Raw genomic sequence first — 14,356 nt, 5'->3', positions numbered from 1 at the left:
AATCAAAACCCGGTTAATATAGTTATCAGTTCCACTTGTCTTTATTTCTTGCTTGAATATTAAAAATCTAAAAGACTGCTTAAAGGCTTACATGAAAAAATAGCATGTGTCAAATGCATAGAGTTTGCCATACTGTGCTTTTAGCAAAGTCCAAGGGCCCAGATTATGAGGTAAAGGCAGTGTGCCACTTTGGAAAAGTAATTGATAGGTGAGTTTGGGAGAACTCAGTAGAATGGTATTGCATAATTCTTTAATTTTCCTAATTATTTTTTAAAAATTCTTTTCAAACCCCTAAATTTTTAGGGGAAAAACTACCATGCTGAAATCACATCAAACTAAAAGAGTACTTTTGGATTAAATTAGCAATTTAGAGATTAAAGCAAATGGTCAGAAACAGAAAATCAATTCAAATATACTGAAGTTCAAAGGATAATGTAAATTTCTTTTGGAATTTTAGATAGACCCCAGAATGGAGATTCTTGAAAGATCAAAAAAGGCTAAATGAAGGTCTTCTAAATAAAGCATGTTATCAGGCAAACAAAGTAAGGGAGAGAATGATGAAGAATGGAAATAAAAGTATAGTAAAGTCAGAGAAAGAAAAACAGAGCAGGAAAGGGAATAATCAGAACTCAGGGGTAAAGGCCCTGCTCTTTGCGCCTCCGTCGGCCACCATCATGGCCATCAGAGGCTCAGCCACCGCCCCTTCCTTCTGGTCCCGCAGGACGTGGTGGTGGTGGGCGAGGAAAACTTCACCACCCCGTGCTACATTCAGCTGGACGCGGAGGCCTGCCACCTCCTCTCCGAGAACCTCGGCACCTACGCCCTGGTCGGGCAGTCCACCACCAAAGCAGCCGCCAAGCGCCTGAAGCTGGCCCTCTTCGGGCCGCTCTGCTGCTCCTCGCTCGAGTACAGCCTCCGAGTGTACTGTCTGGACGACACTCAGGACGCCCTGAAGGTAGGCAGCCCCGGCCTGGCCCGCGCACCTCACCCCTAGAGACGGGGTGTGTGTGTGTGCACCAAGCGCGTGAGCACAAGTGTTTGGCCCCCAGAGATGCAGCTACAAGACAAATTAGGCGTTTCTCTGGGGCCCTGCTGATAAATACGCCATTTCCATTCAGCCGACGCCTCCCAAGGGCTACTTTTGTTTACCTTCCTTGATTTCTTTTAATGAAAAATTTAGAAGTGGAAGAATTTGGCAGTGAGACGCGTGGATGGTAAATGACCTGCTTCCATGTTTATCTCAGCTGTGTTCTTCCTATAAAAGGAGCTGGCATAACTGCTCACACTCTATGTGCCTCTTGTGTGCTGCTTCATTATATGCTTTCCCATTCTTTTTATAAGGGCTGTGTGGAAGAGGGTTAGCATTTGACAACAGGCTTCTGCTTTATAGAATAAATGGCCTTAATTCCTGGTGCTATTACTGCCATTCATTTTCTCCCATTTGAAGCTTTAAAGGATCTAGTGAGTGCCTCTGAAGACATTATGATCTAGAAGGAGAGTGAAAAGAAGTATGCCAAGGACTTGGAGGCAAATCAGAGTGTGATAAATGCCATAAGTGAATGCAAAGTTTTATGGGAATTCAGGAGAAGGAGGCATCATGTTATTTTGAGGAAATCTGAAAAGGAGCTAACATTTGAGATTGGCTCTATAGGAAGCTAAGATTTGACCATCAATAATGGGGAAGAAACACAAGATTCTGGGTGAAGGGAACAGCATGAAGAAAACAGAGGGAACAGTAAATACAGACTCTATACAGCATCTCATTTCCAGAAAGCCAAAAGTGACAGATAGGCATATTCAGAGGGACCTTGAGGATCAGAGAGAGGCATGGAGATTCCATTTCTTGAGTTAATGAAGAATCACTGGAGAGGTGTAAATAGAAGATAAACATGACTGTAAATATATATTAGAAATACTCGTCTGACATCAGTGGAAAGATAGAGTCAAGCTAAGAAAAGTGTGATAGAGCTGGGGTTAAGACAGAGGAGTGAGAAGAAGCGAAACAGGTAGGAAAGTCCTAATAAGTAATTCTTGCAGTCCCTGAAGACTAGGAACCCTGCATGGGTGGAGCAGAAGGTCAGGTCTGCCTCTAAGTAATAGTAGCAGCTTCGGGGGTGGGTAGCTCTGGAGTCGTGATATGGTGGCTTTGCCTTGGGTATATTGAATCAGAACATGGATTCGACACCAGGACCAAGATGCCCAATAAACAGTTAGAAATATAGGTGAGACTCTCCCAGCCAAGAGCAGATCCTGGGAGTTTGGGGAACCAACCATACAGCATTGATATTTGTCATCCATGATGATTGGGAAGAATGTCAAGGGAGAGTAGAGAGAGAAAACAGAGATAAGAAACATTACTGAGAATTTCCAATGTGCTGCACAAGATTCTAAGTACCTTTTCTTATAGCTTTTTATTTATTTGGCTGTGCCAGGTCCTAGATGCAGCATGCAAGGCCTTTAGTTGCAGGATGTGAACCCTTAGTTGTGGCATGTGGGATCTAGTTCCCTGACCAGGGATGGGACCAGGGCCCCTGCATTGGGAGCTCAGAGCCTTAGCCAGTGGACCACCAGGGAAGTCCCTACGTACCTTTTATTAACCCACTGAATCTTCACAACAACCTGTGGGACCCCACTGTCCCCGTTTTACAGCTGTGCACTCCAAGGCATAGAAAGGTGAAGTAAGTTGCTCTCGGTCACACTATCAGGTGAAATAGCAGGCTTCATGCCCAGGCAGCTGGTGGCTGTCTGGACTCTCTACTCCTCAAGTGGGCAGCTCAGAGAGCCACACCCTAGAGCCCAGGGCCTGGGGGAGCCCGGCCTTTGCAAGGGAGATGTGGGGCAGCCAAAGAGGAGCCACATGAGGAGGAAGTAGAGAAGTGGGACAAAGATGCATCTAGAAAGCCCCGGGAAGAGATATTTTTTCTGAAATTCAGGGTATTTCCTTCTGGAATTTCCATCCAGAGAGTACTTCTAGGTCACAAAAACTGAGTGTTACAGGTTGTGTCCATGAGGAGAGGAACCACAGTTGGTCCTTGGATATATTTTTGATGGTTTAGCCTGTAGGAGTTCCTGATGTTAAATGATGTGAACACACAGCTCTTGTGTAAAGCTTGAGGTTATTTCTTTTATATTCTTTGTGAATGTGATACTTCCAAGGTGCAGTCAGGATAGAAATCATCCTAGGCATAAATCCTTCTTAGGAAAAACTGTGTGTGTAGGCAATCCACGGGGTCTGATTAAGGCAACTTTTTTTAGTAATTCAAAGAAAAATCATTGCAAAAAGCATTCATCGAAGATCTATACCGTATCTGAAATATCTGATACACACATTTTATATTCACACAAGTAATTTTCATACTCGGGCACTCTTGACCTTTCTTCTCGACAGACATACACAAATCCTTGCAAAAAAAAAGTTAGATCTCATAAAATAATTTTTATTATGATAACTAGTGAGAAGAGATGCAAATGGTCAACACTAAGAGAGACTGACAAACAAGTTTAAGAAGTAAAAACAACCCAAGAGGAGTTTATATTATGGTCAGTGCTTTCCAAATAGACGTTTATAAATTCTCAGCATTGGGATCCAGCACTTAGCCTGAAAGAAACGTAAATAATGAATAAGGCTTTCTTGCACCTCATGGACTTTAAACAATGCAGAAATGCCAAAATCCTAGTTACAGGTAACCCAGCACACCAAAGAGAGTGTTAGTTCAGCCCTGCCAAAACTGCCTTATGCTCATGCTCGAAGTGGAACTTTGGGGCCCATTAACTCGGAAAGGCCCTTCATTACCAAACTTCTGCTTTCTTGGCACATTGCCTGCCCATGTTCCCCCCAGCCTCCCTCCCGTCTCCCTGATCCTCTCATCGCTGTTATCTATAAATACTGTCTTTTGTGTCACCCCTCCAAATACCTCCTCCTTGAGATCCACCCCACTCCTCACCCATATTCATCCCAAATCCTAAGTAGTAGTTCTCTATCCAGCACACATAGGAGTCAGTTGGGAGACTTTTTAAAAAAGAACTTGTTTCAGGGTTCCAGCCCAAAGGTTCTGATCTGATCCGTGTAGATACTGAGTTTGGTTTTTGTTTGTTTGAGCACTGTCTGTGTTATTATACTGTGTTATTATACAGTGCAACTAAGGTTATAAACTACTGTACTAAACAATTTCCGAGGTCTTTCTGGCACTTTAATTCTACTGAGGGAAAACTTTCCTATATCCCCAAATTAATTTCTCACCCATACCTTCACCTGCTCACATTACCTGTAACTGGATCTCCCAACTAATATGTGTCTCCCACAGTCTCTACGGTAAACACCACACCCCTAACTAACCAAGAGGCCAAGAGGGAAAGTTTCAGTACTTCTCATATCACCGACTATTTCTGGGGCATTGATCTACTCCTGGGCGGGCTTTTCTGTTTATTATTCTTTAATCTGTTACTCCGTGATTCATTACCCAAGTCAGTTCCTCAGTACAAACTTCCATCCTAGCAGTACCTGCCTCATGCTCTCTTTCCACTCCTTTTATTCCATCATCCTCTTTTTTTTTTTCTTTTCATTTATTTTTATTAGTTGGAGTCTAATTACTTCACAACATTTCAGTGGGTTTTGTCATACATTGACATGAATCAGCCATGGAGTTACATGTGTTCCCCATCCCGATCCCCCCTCCCACCTCCCTCTCCACCCGATTCCTCTGGGTCTTCCCAGTGCACCAGGCCCGAGCACTTGTCTCATCCTCATCCTCTTAAATTCAGAGTCATCTCATATTCATAGTTCTTTTGCTCAATTGTATTCTACTAACATTCCTGTCATTCTGCACTACCTATCCTCCAGTGTGGGTATTCTTCATCCACAGTAGGAACTGCAATCTCCACCAGCCAAGATCTCCACCAGTGAAAGCATCCGACCTTGCATCTCTCTTCCACAAGGTGCATGTAAGCTGCTCTTGAAGAAAGACCTGCCTCAACCTTCCCTGGTCTCCTGCTCCACAAACATTCATCTGCTCTTACCTGTATCTCCAGGGAGCTCACTTCCACTCAGAAATCTTTTGCCATCTAAAGCTGCTGCAGGTTTTTCTAATTTCCATGGCTACAGATGACCTCCACTGAACAGGCCCTCCAGTTCTGCTTCCAGGCTATTGAGTTTCTCTAAAATAAATTATAAATTTCTGATCGAGTATATTATACCCTCAAGACATCTGCCCTAAGCTATAGCTCTCCTGCTTCTGCACAGTCCTTTTCTGTATCTCTCCTTGACTCATGAGATTTCACATATTTCTTCCAAGCCTCTCCACTCTTCCCAAATTCCTGGCAGTACCACAGCTCCTTCATGGTTGCTGTGACCTAACACCTATGGTATCAGCCAAGGGACACTCCCTCAGCTGCTGTTCTTTACTTTGCAGACCTTTTCTTTCAACCTTTTCTCACCTAGTTTGAGCTCTGATGGAAAAGAGCTCTACTTTCTTATTGGGACTTTAATCCAACTTCTCCACCACCTCTGTCTCCAGCTTAGCAAGCGATGCCTGGAGGTGGGTCTCCCCAGACTTGATATTTTCTTAGAGTTACTGCTGTGGACTGGGAAGTCTTTCTGAATTGCAGAAATCCTCACAGAGGGTTGGACAAGGAGCTGAGAGGGGAGCCCAATGCAGCACTCATTCTTGGGGGTTGGAACTGCATAGTTTGGAGAGCTGTTAGAGAGAGACCAGCCCAGTGTTTGGATCTGAACATGCTGGGAATATTAATTCTCACTTTTTGTCACACTGTCCATGTGGATGGGGAAGAAGTAAAAGGAAACACCACGTCAGTCTGTCTCCGCAGCCCTGATGCATTCTTTCATCTTACCACCCACCACCCACCTCTTTGAATTTGGCAGCTTTTATGACAATTTCCTTGAGTTTTGTTAAAACCTGGAAGCAAAACTGGTCACCTCAAACTTAAAAGCTGTACTTCGCAACATGGAAATATTAATATTGAATTAGAACGCTGGCAGTGACTATTGGAGTAAAAGTCAAGACTGCTGGGAGATGGTGGAATTCTTTTATGTACCTTTCAGATGGTGTGTGTTTGTTTGTTTTCCCCCGTTCATGTGCTGGAAGGACAAGAGGGAGCAGTGTGGGAGCTGAGTTCATGTACAGATATGAAGGTGCTAAGAATTGTGAGAATAGTTTAGAACCACTTCTGTTCCCAAATAGAGAGGTCACATCTATTGAAAAGATTGAGTTGGGTATGTCACAGCTTTTCTCTTTGCCTTCTCTTTTGGTGATTAAAGCAATATTGGTATTTTCCTTTCATTTTTTTCAAAGGCTTAAATCCTAATATAAATAGACCAGAAGTATAAGTTTAAAAACACTACAGGGAGAAACATACATCAGTGTCAACGTAAGTGATTTCTGTCCCACTATCCTAGGAGTGCAATTCTGACTGTCCTTTCCTAATAAAGAGGTTTATAAAAACTCTGAACCTAAAAGGGGAGTTATTTGCATATAATATGGGCAGTCTCATGTATCATACATACAATCATGTAAATTGAATTTCTGACAAATGTATATGCGATATGATCCAAAGGATGTGTACCATGCTTTATGTGGTCATTTGTCACGGAAGAGAGTTGTCTTTGTATTACTTCAGTAATCACATAGCCTAATCCAGGTTGTAACATGGTAACTCTGTGAAAGATCGTATTATGTGGAAAGATAAGAGAAAAATGAAAGAAACACTTAAAATGAAAGTCGGAAATCTAGTTGATAATTGTGTGACCCTCAGTTTCTCAGGGTAGTCATAAGATAGTCAAAGGTAGCCGTTAAAAGAATTTATTTTATCCCGCCACCTGGTGCTTCCTCACTGATGCTCTGATGTCCCCTCCATGACCAGATGTAACCCTGCTGAACCCAGAACACCTCACCCCTGCCTCTTCTGGGCCAATGAAGGCTGGCCTTCCATTGGGTTGGCCCCATTAGCCGTATCTTTTCATTCACTTCCCTCAAACCACCTTAAAACTAGTGTGACCTACATTTCATATTTTCAGGACCATGTCTTTGAAATTAATATATTTGGCCATGTTGTTCAGCTGCTAAGCTGTGTCTGACTCTTTCCAGCCCCAAGGACTGCCACATGCCAGATTTCCTTGTCCTTCACTGTCTCCCAGAGTTTGCTCTAACTCATGTCCATTGAGTCAGTGATACCATCCAACCATCTCCTCCTCTGTCTTCCCCTTCTCCTCTTGCCCTCAGCCTTTCCCACTGTCAGGATCTTTTCCAGTGAGTTGGCTCTTCACATCAAGTGGCCAAATCATTGACACTTCAGCATCAGTCCTTCCGGTGAATATTCAGGACTAATTTTCTTTAGGATCGACTGGTTTGATCTCTTTGCTGTCCAAGGGCCTCTTAATAGTCTTCTCCAGCACCACAACTCGAAAGCATCAGTTCTTCAGTGCTCAGTCTTCTTTAAGGTCCGACTCTTACATTCCTACATGATTACTGGAAAATCCATAGCTTTAACTATATGGACCTTTGTCAGCAAAGTGATGTCCCTTCCTTTTAATACACAGTCTAGGTTTGTCATGGCTATTCTTCCAAGGAGCAAGCATCTTTTAATTTTGTGGCTGCAATCACCATTCACATTGATTTTGGACCCTAAGAAATTAAAATTTGCCACTGTATCCCCTTTTTCCCCATTTATTTGCCATGAAGTGATGGGACCAGATGCCATGATCTTAGTTTTCTGAATGTTGAATTTAAAGCCAGCTTTTTCACTCTTTTCTTTCACCCTCATCAAGAGGCTCTTTAATTTCACTTCACTTTCTGCCATTAGAATGGTATCATCTGCATATCTGAGGTTGTTGATATTCTTCCTGGGAATCTTGATTTCAGCTGGTGATTAATCCAGGCCAGCATTTCACATGATATACTCTGCACAGAAGTTAAATAAGCAGGGTGACAATACACAGCCTTGATATACTCCTTTCCCGATTTTGAATCAGTCTGTTGTTCCATGTCCTTTTCTAACTGCTGCCACTTGGCCTGCATATAACTTTCTCAGGAGACAGGTAAGGTGGTCTGATATTCTCATCTCTTTAAGAATTTTCTACAGTTTATTGTAATCCACACAGCCAAAGGCTTTAACATAGTAAATGAAGTAAAAGTAGATGTTTTTCTGGAATTCTCTTGCTTTTTCTATGATCCTACAGATGTTGGAAATTTGATCTCTGGTTCCTCTGCCTTTTCTAAATCCTGTTTACACATCTGGAAGTTCTTGGTTCATGTACCATTGAAGTCTAGCTTGAGGGATATTGAGTATTTCCTTGCTAGCAGGTGAAATGAGTGCAATTTTGTGGCAGTTTGAACATTCTTTGGCATTGCCTTTCTTTGGGATTGGAATGAAAACTGATCATATCCAGCTCTGTGACCACTGCTGAGTTTTCCAAATTTGCTGACATATTGAGTGCAGCACTTTAACAGCATTATCTTTTAGAATTTGAAAAAGCTCAGCTGGAATTCCATCACCTCCACTAGCTTTGTAGTAATGCTTCCTAAGTTCCACTTGACTTCACACTCCAGCATGTCAGGCTCTAGGTGAGTGACCACACCATTGTGGTTATCTGGGTCATTTTTATAGTTCTTCTGTGTATTCTTGTCACCCCTTCTAAATCTCTTTTGCTTCTGATAGGTCCTTGCCATTTCTGTCCTTATTGCCCCATCTTTGCATGAAATGGCTTCCCTGGTGGCTCAGATGGTAAAGTGTCTGCCTCCAATGCAGGAGACCAAGGTTTGATCCCTGGGTCGGGAAGATCCTCTGGAGAAGGAAATGGCAACCCACTCCAGTACTCTTGCCTGGAGAATCCCATGGATGGAGGAACCTGGTAGGCTACAGTCCATGGGGTTGCAAAGAGCTGGACACAACTGAGTGACTTCACTTTCTTTCTTTTGCATGAAATGTTTCCTTGGTATCTCTTGAAGAGATCTCTAGTGTTTCCCATTTTGTTGTTTTCCTCTATTTCTTTGCATTGTTCACTTAAGGCTTTCTTATCTCTCCTTGGTATTCTCTTAGGTATATCATTCATTCAATTAGGTATATCTTTCCCTTTTTCTCATGCCTTTTGCTTCTTTTCTTTTCTCAGCTATTATTAAGGCCTCCTCTTACAACTACTTTGCCTTCTTGCATTTCTTTTTCTTGAAGATGGTTTTGGTCACCACTTCCTATACAAAGTTATGAACCTCCATCCATAGTTCTTCAGGCATTCTATCTACCAGATCTCATCCCTTGAATCTATTGGTCACCTCCACTGTATAATAAGGGAGTTTATTTTAGTCATACCTCAATGGTCTAGTGGTGTTCCCTACTTTCTTCAATATAAGCCTGTATTTTGCAATGAGGGGTTGATAATTTGAGCCATAGTCAGCTCCAGGTCTTATTTTTACAGACTGTATAGAGTTTCTCCATCTTTGGCAGCAAAAACACAATCAGTCTGCTTTCAGTATTGACCATCTGGTAATGTCCATGTGTAGAATCATCCCTTGTGTTGTTGGAAGAGGGTTCTTCTATGACCAGAACATTCTCTTGGCAAAACTCTGTGAGCCTTTGCCCTGCTTCATTTTGTACTCCAAGGCCAAACTTACCTGTTACTCCAGGTATCTCTTGACTGCCTACTTTTGCATTCTAATCCTCTATTATGAAAAGGTTATCTTTTTAGGGTGTTAGTTCTAGAAAATGATATATGTCTTCATAGAACCATTCAAGTTCAGCTTCTTTGGTATTAGTGGATGGGGCACAGACTTGGATTACTATGATGTTGAATGGTTTGCTGGGAAATGAACCAAGATCATTCTGTCATTTTTGAGATTGCATCCAAGTACTACATTTTGGACTCTTGTTGACTGTGAGGGCTACTCCATTTCTTCTAAGGGATTCTTGCCCACAGTAGTAGATATAATGGTCATCTGAATTAAATTTGCCTATTCTTGTCCATTTTAGTTCACTGATTCCTAACATGTTGATGTTCACTCTTGCCAACTCCTGCTTGACCACGTTCAATGTACCTTGATTCAGGGACCTAACATTCCAGGTTTCTATGCAATATTGTTTTTTTATAGCATTGGACTTTACTTTCACCACCAGGCGCATCATTTTCTCTGGAGCTATTTCTCTGCTCTTCCCCAGTTGCATATTGGACACCTACCAACCTGGGGGCTTATCTTCCAGTGTCATATCTTTTGCCTTTTCATACTGTTTATAGGGTTCTTGAGGCAAGAATACTGAAGTGGTTTGCCGTTCCCTTCTCCAGTGGACCACATTCTGTCAGAACTCTCTGCCATAACCCATCCATCTTGGGTGGCCCTGAATGGCATGGCTTATAGCCTCATTGAGTTACACAAGGCTGTGATCCATGTGATCATTTTGGTTAGCTTTCTGTGATTGTGGTTTTCATTCTGGAGGCTGTGGGATTGTAGTTCTTGCTTCTTCTGTCTGCTCTCTGATGCATGAGGATAAGAGGCTTGTACAAGCTTCCTGATGGGAGGGACTGGCTGTGGGGAAAACTGGGTCTTGCTCTGATGGGTATGGCCATGCTTGGTAAATCTTTAATTTTCCAATTCGTCCATGTAATACATGCATTAGATAATGACAACAAGTGTGTTTTCTCTGCTTGGTGTGTGGAAGGAAGTGTAGGGTCAGAGGAAAGCTTAAGTCAGGCTGACTCACGTGACTGGTCCCGCCCCTCATCACCTGGTCATGGAATTTGATCTCTCTGGTATGTCACTCGGTCTGCATCAGGGACCCTTAAGCGAGTCAAGGAGACCAAAGTTATTACGTTTCCTGGCACAAAATAGTCACTCGATAATGTTAATTGTCCCTAGGTGGGCATTTAGATTATAACGGCATTTTGAAGATAATGGCTCAGAGAAGATATTAACTGTAATTGTGATCTAATTGTGTGTGAGTGTCAGGTTTGGTAGCAGGGTGGTTGGTCAGCTACTTAGGGACCAGTTTCTTTTTGGTGTCTCCAAGTTAACTTGGTAACTCCAAGTTACTGAAATGACCTGCAAAGTGGAATTTATGTTTGAGAGAGGGGGAGGAAAGAGAGAAGAGGAAGTATAAGTTGTGGAAGATGGAAGGTTCAGAACCTGTGAGGATGTTACCTTCGGTGGCAAAGGAGACTTTACAAGTATTGTTGTAAGTGCAGACCCAGAGATGGGGAGGTTAGCCTAAATTATCAGGACGGGTCTGATCTAATTACTGAGTGGCTAAAAGTGGGGAACCTTTCCCAGCTATGGTCAAAGGGAGACAAGACCCTGGAAGAAGGAGCAGAGATATGCCATTGCTGGCTTTGAAGGAGGAGGAAGGGGACCATAAGCCGAAGAACGTGGGCAACTCTGGAAGCTGGAAAAGACAAAAAAGCAAATTCTTCCATAGAGCTTCCAGAAATGCAAGCAGCCTTACCACCACATTGATTTTATTGCAGCGGGACCTGCCTCAGACTTCCAGCCCACAGAAATATAGGGAAACAAATTTGTGTTATTTAGGTCACTAGTGCAAGTGTTAGTTGCTCAGTCATGTCCAACTCTTTGCAACCCCATGGTCTATAGCCCACCAGGCTGCTGTGTCCATGGAATTCTCCAGCAAGAATACTGGGGGCAGGGGGGTGAGGACGGTAGCCATGCCCTCCTCCAGGGGATCTTCCCAACCTCAGAGATCAAACCCAGGTCTCCTACATTGCAAGTGGACTCTTCACTGTCTGAGCCGCCAGGGAAGCCCTTAAATACTAAGCTTATGGTAATTTATTATTGCAGAAAACAAGAAACTAAATGTTCAAGGGTGAAGAGAAATACAAGATGGCTCCAGAAGTTTTAGAACAACCTATCAAGTTATCCCTAATACATAGATATGGGAGACCAACTTCTCCTTAGAAATAAGCCCAGAGGCAGATGAGCAACATGGCCACTTCCTTGAGCGCTGCCCTGAAGCATTTTCTTTCAGGGTGTCACAAACCGGCTGGACTGGGCAGCTGGAAGTGGCAGCTCAGACCAGGCGTCCGCGGACACAGCAGCTGCTGGAGCAGCAGGCAGAGCCCAGAAATGAGGCGACTTGACGGGAGGTGTGTGCGCGTGGTCACCCGAGTCCAGCCTTGTTATCATTAGGGACGAGGCTTGGCAGGCAGGCTCGGGGGGAGCACAGGGCCCCCCGGCGTGTGCACAGGCGGGGCAGCAGTGACCCGAGGCGGGCGGTCAGATGCTCCCTCCGCCGGCCCTGCAGCCGGAAAAGGCGGCCCGCGGGGACCCGCGCTTGGTGTCGCTAGAAAGCTGGCAGGGCACGGGGGAGGTGGGCAGCCCTCTGCTTCGGAAGACCCCGGGCCCGAAGGCTGGAAGGCAGAGGAGACAGCCTCGAGCAAAGAGAGAAGAGCCCTCCTCCCTGGATGACAGGGGTCGGTTCCAGCACAGGATGGAAGAGTGAACAGGACCAAGGCAGGCTGCATCAAAGCTGAGAGATGGGATTCTTTAAAACGGCAGGCAGCACAGTCCTTGAAGGCTTGTCTTTGGAGCTTCACTGTATGTGGGGCTCTGAACACCTGCTGGTTCGTTCTCGGTGCCCGGGGAGCCCCGAGTCCATGTGGCAGAAGCCTGGTGAAGGTGGGGCGCAGGTCTCCAGCTGCACAACAGTCTTCCGTGCCCAGTCCAGCACCCTCCCTGCAGAGAGTGTGGAGTGAGAGTCCCTCTCCATGGAGCCACAGAGCCAAACCAAACCAAAGTGGAACCTCTTGGCATGCAAGGCTGGCTGCTGCTCCATTTGCCACCCTTTGTGCTCTTGCCCTGAATGGAAATCTTAGTAATATCCCCACGAGAGCTATGTCCACCTGTCCAGGTGCCAGGCATTGCCCCCAGGCCCCTTGGCAGCAGTGACTACAGCCAGTTCAGGCCTCTGCACTTCCATCTAGAATAAAGAATGTGTGGACCACTCACATCCAGACAGTATCAAGAAAGAAGCAAGACAAAACGAAGCAAAGCCTAGATCTCACCTCCATCCTTCTTCTCCAGAAGAGACTTTAATGTATTATATGGGATTTAAGTCTCATCATGTGTTCCTTCCTTCCTGAGCTATGTGCTCAGTCACTCGGTCATCTCAGACTCTTTGCAACCCCATAGACTGTAGCCCACCAGGCTTCTCTGTCCATGGGATTTTTCAGGCAAGAATATTGGAGTGGGTTGCCATTTCCTCCTCCAGGGCATCTTCCTAACCCAGGGATTGAACCTGCATCTCCTGCATTGGCAGGCAGATTCTTTACAACTGAGCCACTTGCGAAGCCCATAAAGATTTATCAGAAAAGGAGAGGAGAGATAGGAGAATCATTGGAGAGAAAACAGAGAGAGGGGGAAGCTAAAGGCTGGATAACCCACAAATTGGATTGGATTCCTGAGAAACTGGAGGTTAAAACAGGCGCCTTCAAGGAAGGAGGCTCAGCTTGGAGCAGTGGTGTGAGAGAGGAGGCCATGCCTTGAGCAGGACGGGGATCTGAGCACAGGTGTCGGGAAGATGGGAATGAGCGCTGGGTGTGGAGGGCAAAGCCAGGGTCCGAGCTCCTCACACAGTTCCTGGTCCAAAGTCACCACTTTGCCCTACGATCAAGACTCACCACATTCTTGAGTGTGTACTTGCAGGTGAGGGTAGACAGCGTATCCCGGAGGCTCTCGTGTGCACTGTCTGTAAGGCGGATGCTTGCCCCACTGGGAAAGACCCACAGGAGGAGGCGGAGGAACTGCAGCAGCAGGGAGGCAGGCATGGTCCAGCCCAGGAGTGATGCAGAGGGAAGAGCTGTGGCCTTAGGGACATCGAGGTTAGGCGTTGTAGGGCTCCTCCCCGAAGCCTTCATGGAGGCAGATCCTATCTTCAAAGAGCCAGGGAGAGCTGGTTACAGGCCAGAGGGGCTCCCTTTGTACGCACAGACCTTTAAAGCAGCTTGGATTTATTGCGGCTCTTAAGTGGCCCAGAATAATGGCTTAGCATGGATAATGTCCTGGTTTAATTGGTTATTGTGAAAGCCAATTGTTTCTACCATGGAATCCCTTGTCTCTGCCTTTCGAACAATCCCTCCCAGGCTCCCTGAATCAATACAGCCCTCACTTGGGGCTGGCGAGGAGCCTGCTTTAGGATGGCCACCACACTGGGAAGCAGCTGTCCCACAGGACTGCCCAGATCCCTGGGATTCCAGCTTTGGTGTATGGCCTGCCCCCTGCAGCACAGGGTTCACGCGTGTGTTCCTGCGGAAGGACGGGCTAGAGACTTTCTGTTGCTAACTGACCCCTGTGAGAGTCTCTCCCGGTTAGGTTGGAGGGGCGGAGATGGAACTGACAAAGGCGAGCAG

At 45.1% G+C, this 14,356-nt stretch overlaps 1 protein-coding gene across 2 annotated transcripts in view; it reads left to right on the top strand.

Annotated features, from left to right (window-relative positions):
- The window catches only part of UNC5C (unc-5 netrin receptor C), a 397,240-nt gene that overhangs the window by 366,876 nt on the left and 16,008 nt on the right, over nt 1-14,356 (top strand). For both annotated transcript variants that reach the window (XM_070452160.1, XM_070452159.1), the window contains one exon: nt 722-955. In XM_070452160.1, the coding sequence (XP_070308261.1) occupies nt 722-955 (234 nt within the window). The remainder of the gene's footprint in view (nt 1-721; nt 956-14,356) is intronic.

Source organism: Odocoileus virginianus, chromosome 21, assembly GCF_023699985.2.
Source record: "Odocoileus virginianus isolate 20LAN1187 ecotype Illinois chromosome 21, Ovbor_1.2, whole genome shotgun sequence".
Taxonomy (NCBI): domain Eukaryota; kingdom Metazoa; phylum Chordata; class Mammalia; order Artiodactyla; family Cervidae; genus Odocoileus; species Odocoileus virginianus.
Note: the sequence above shows the minus strand (reverse complement) of the source record. Positions and strands in the feature narration are given on the sequence as shown.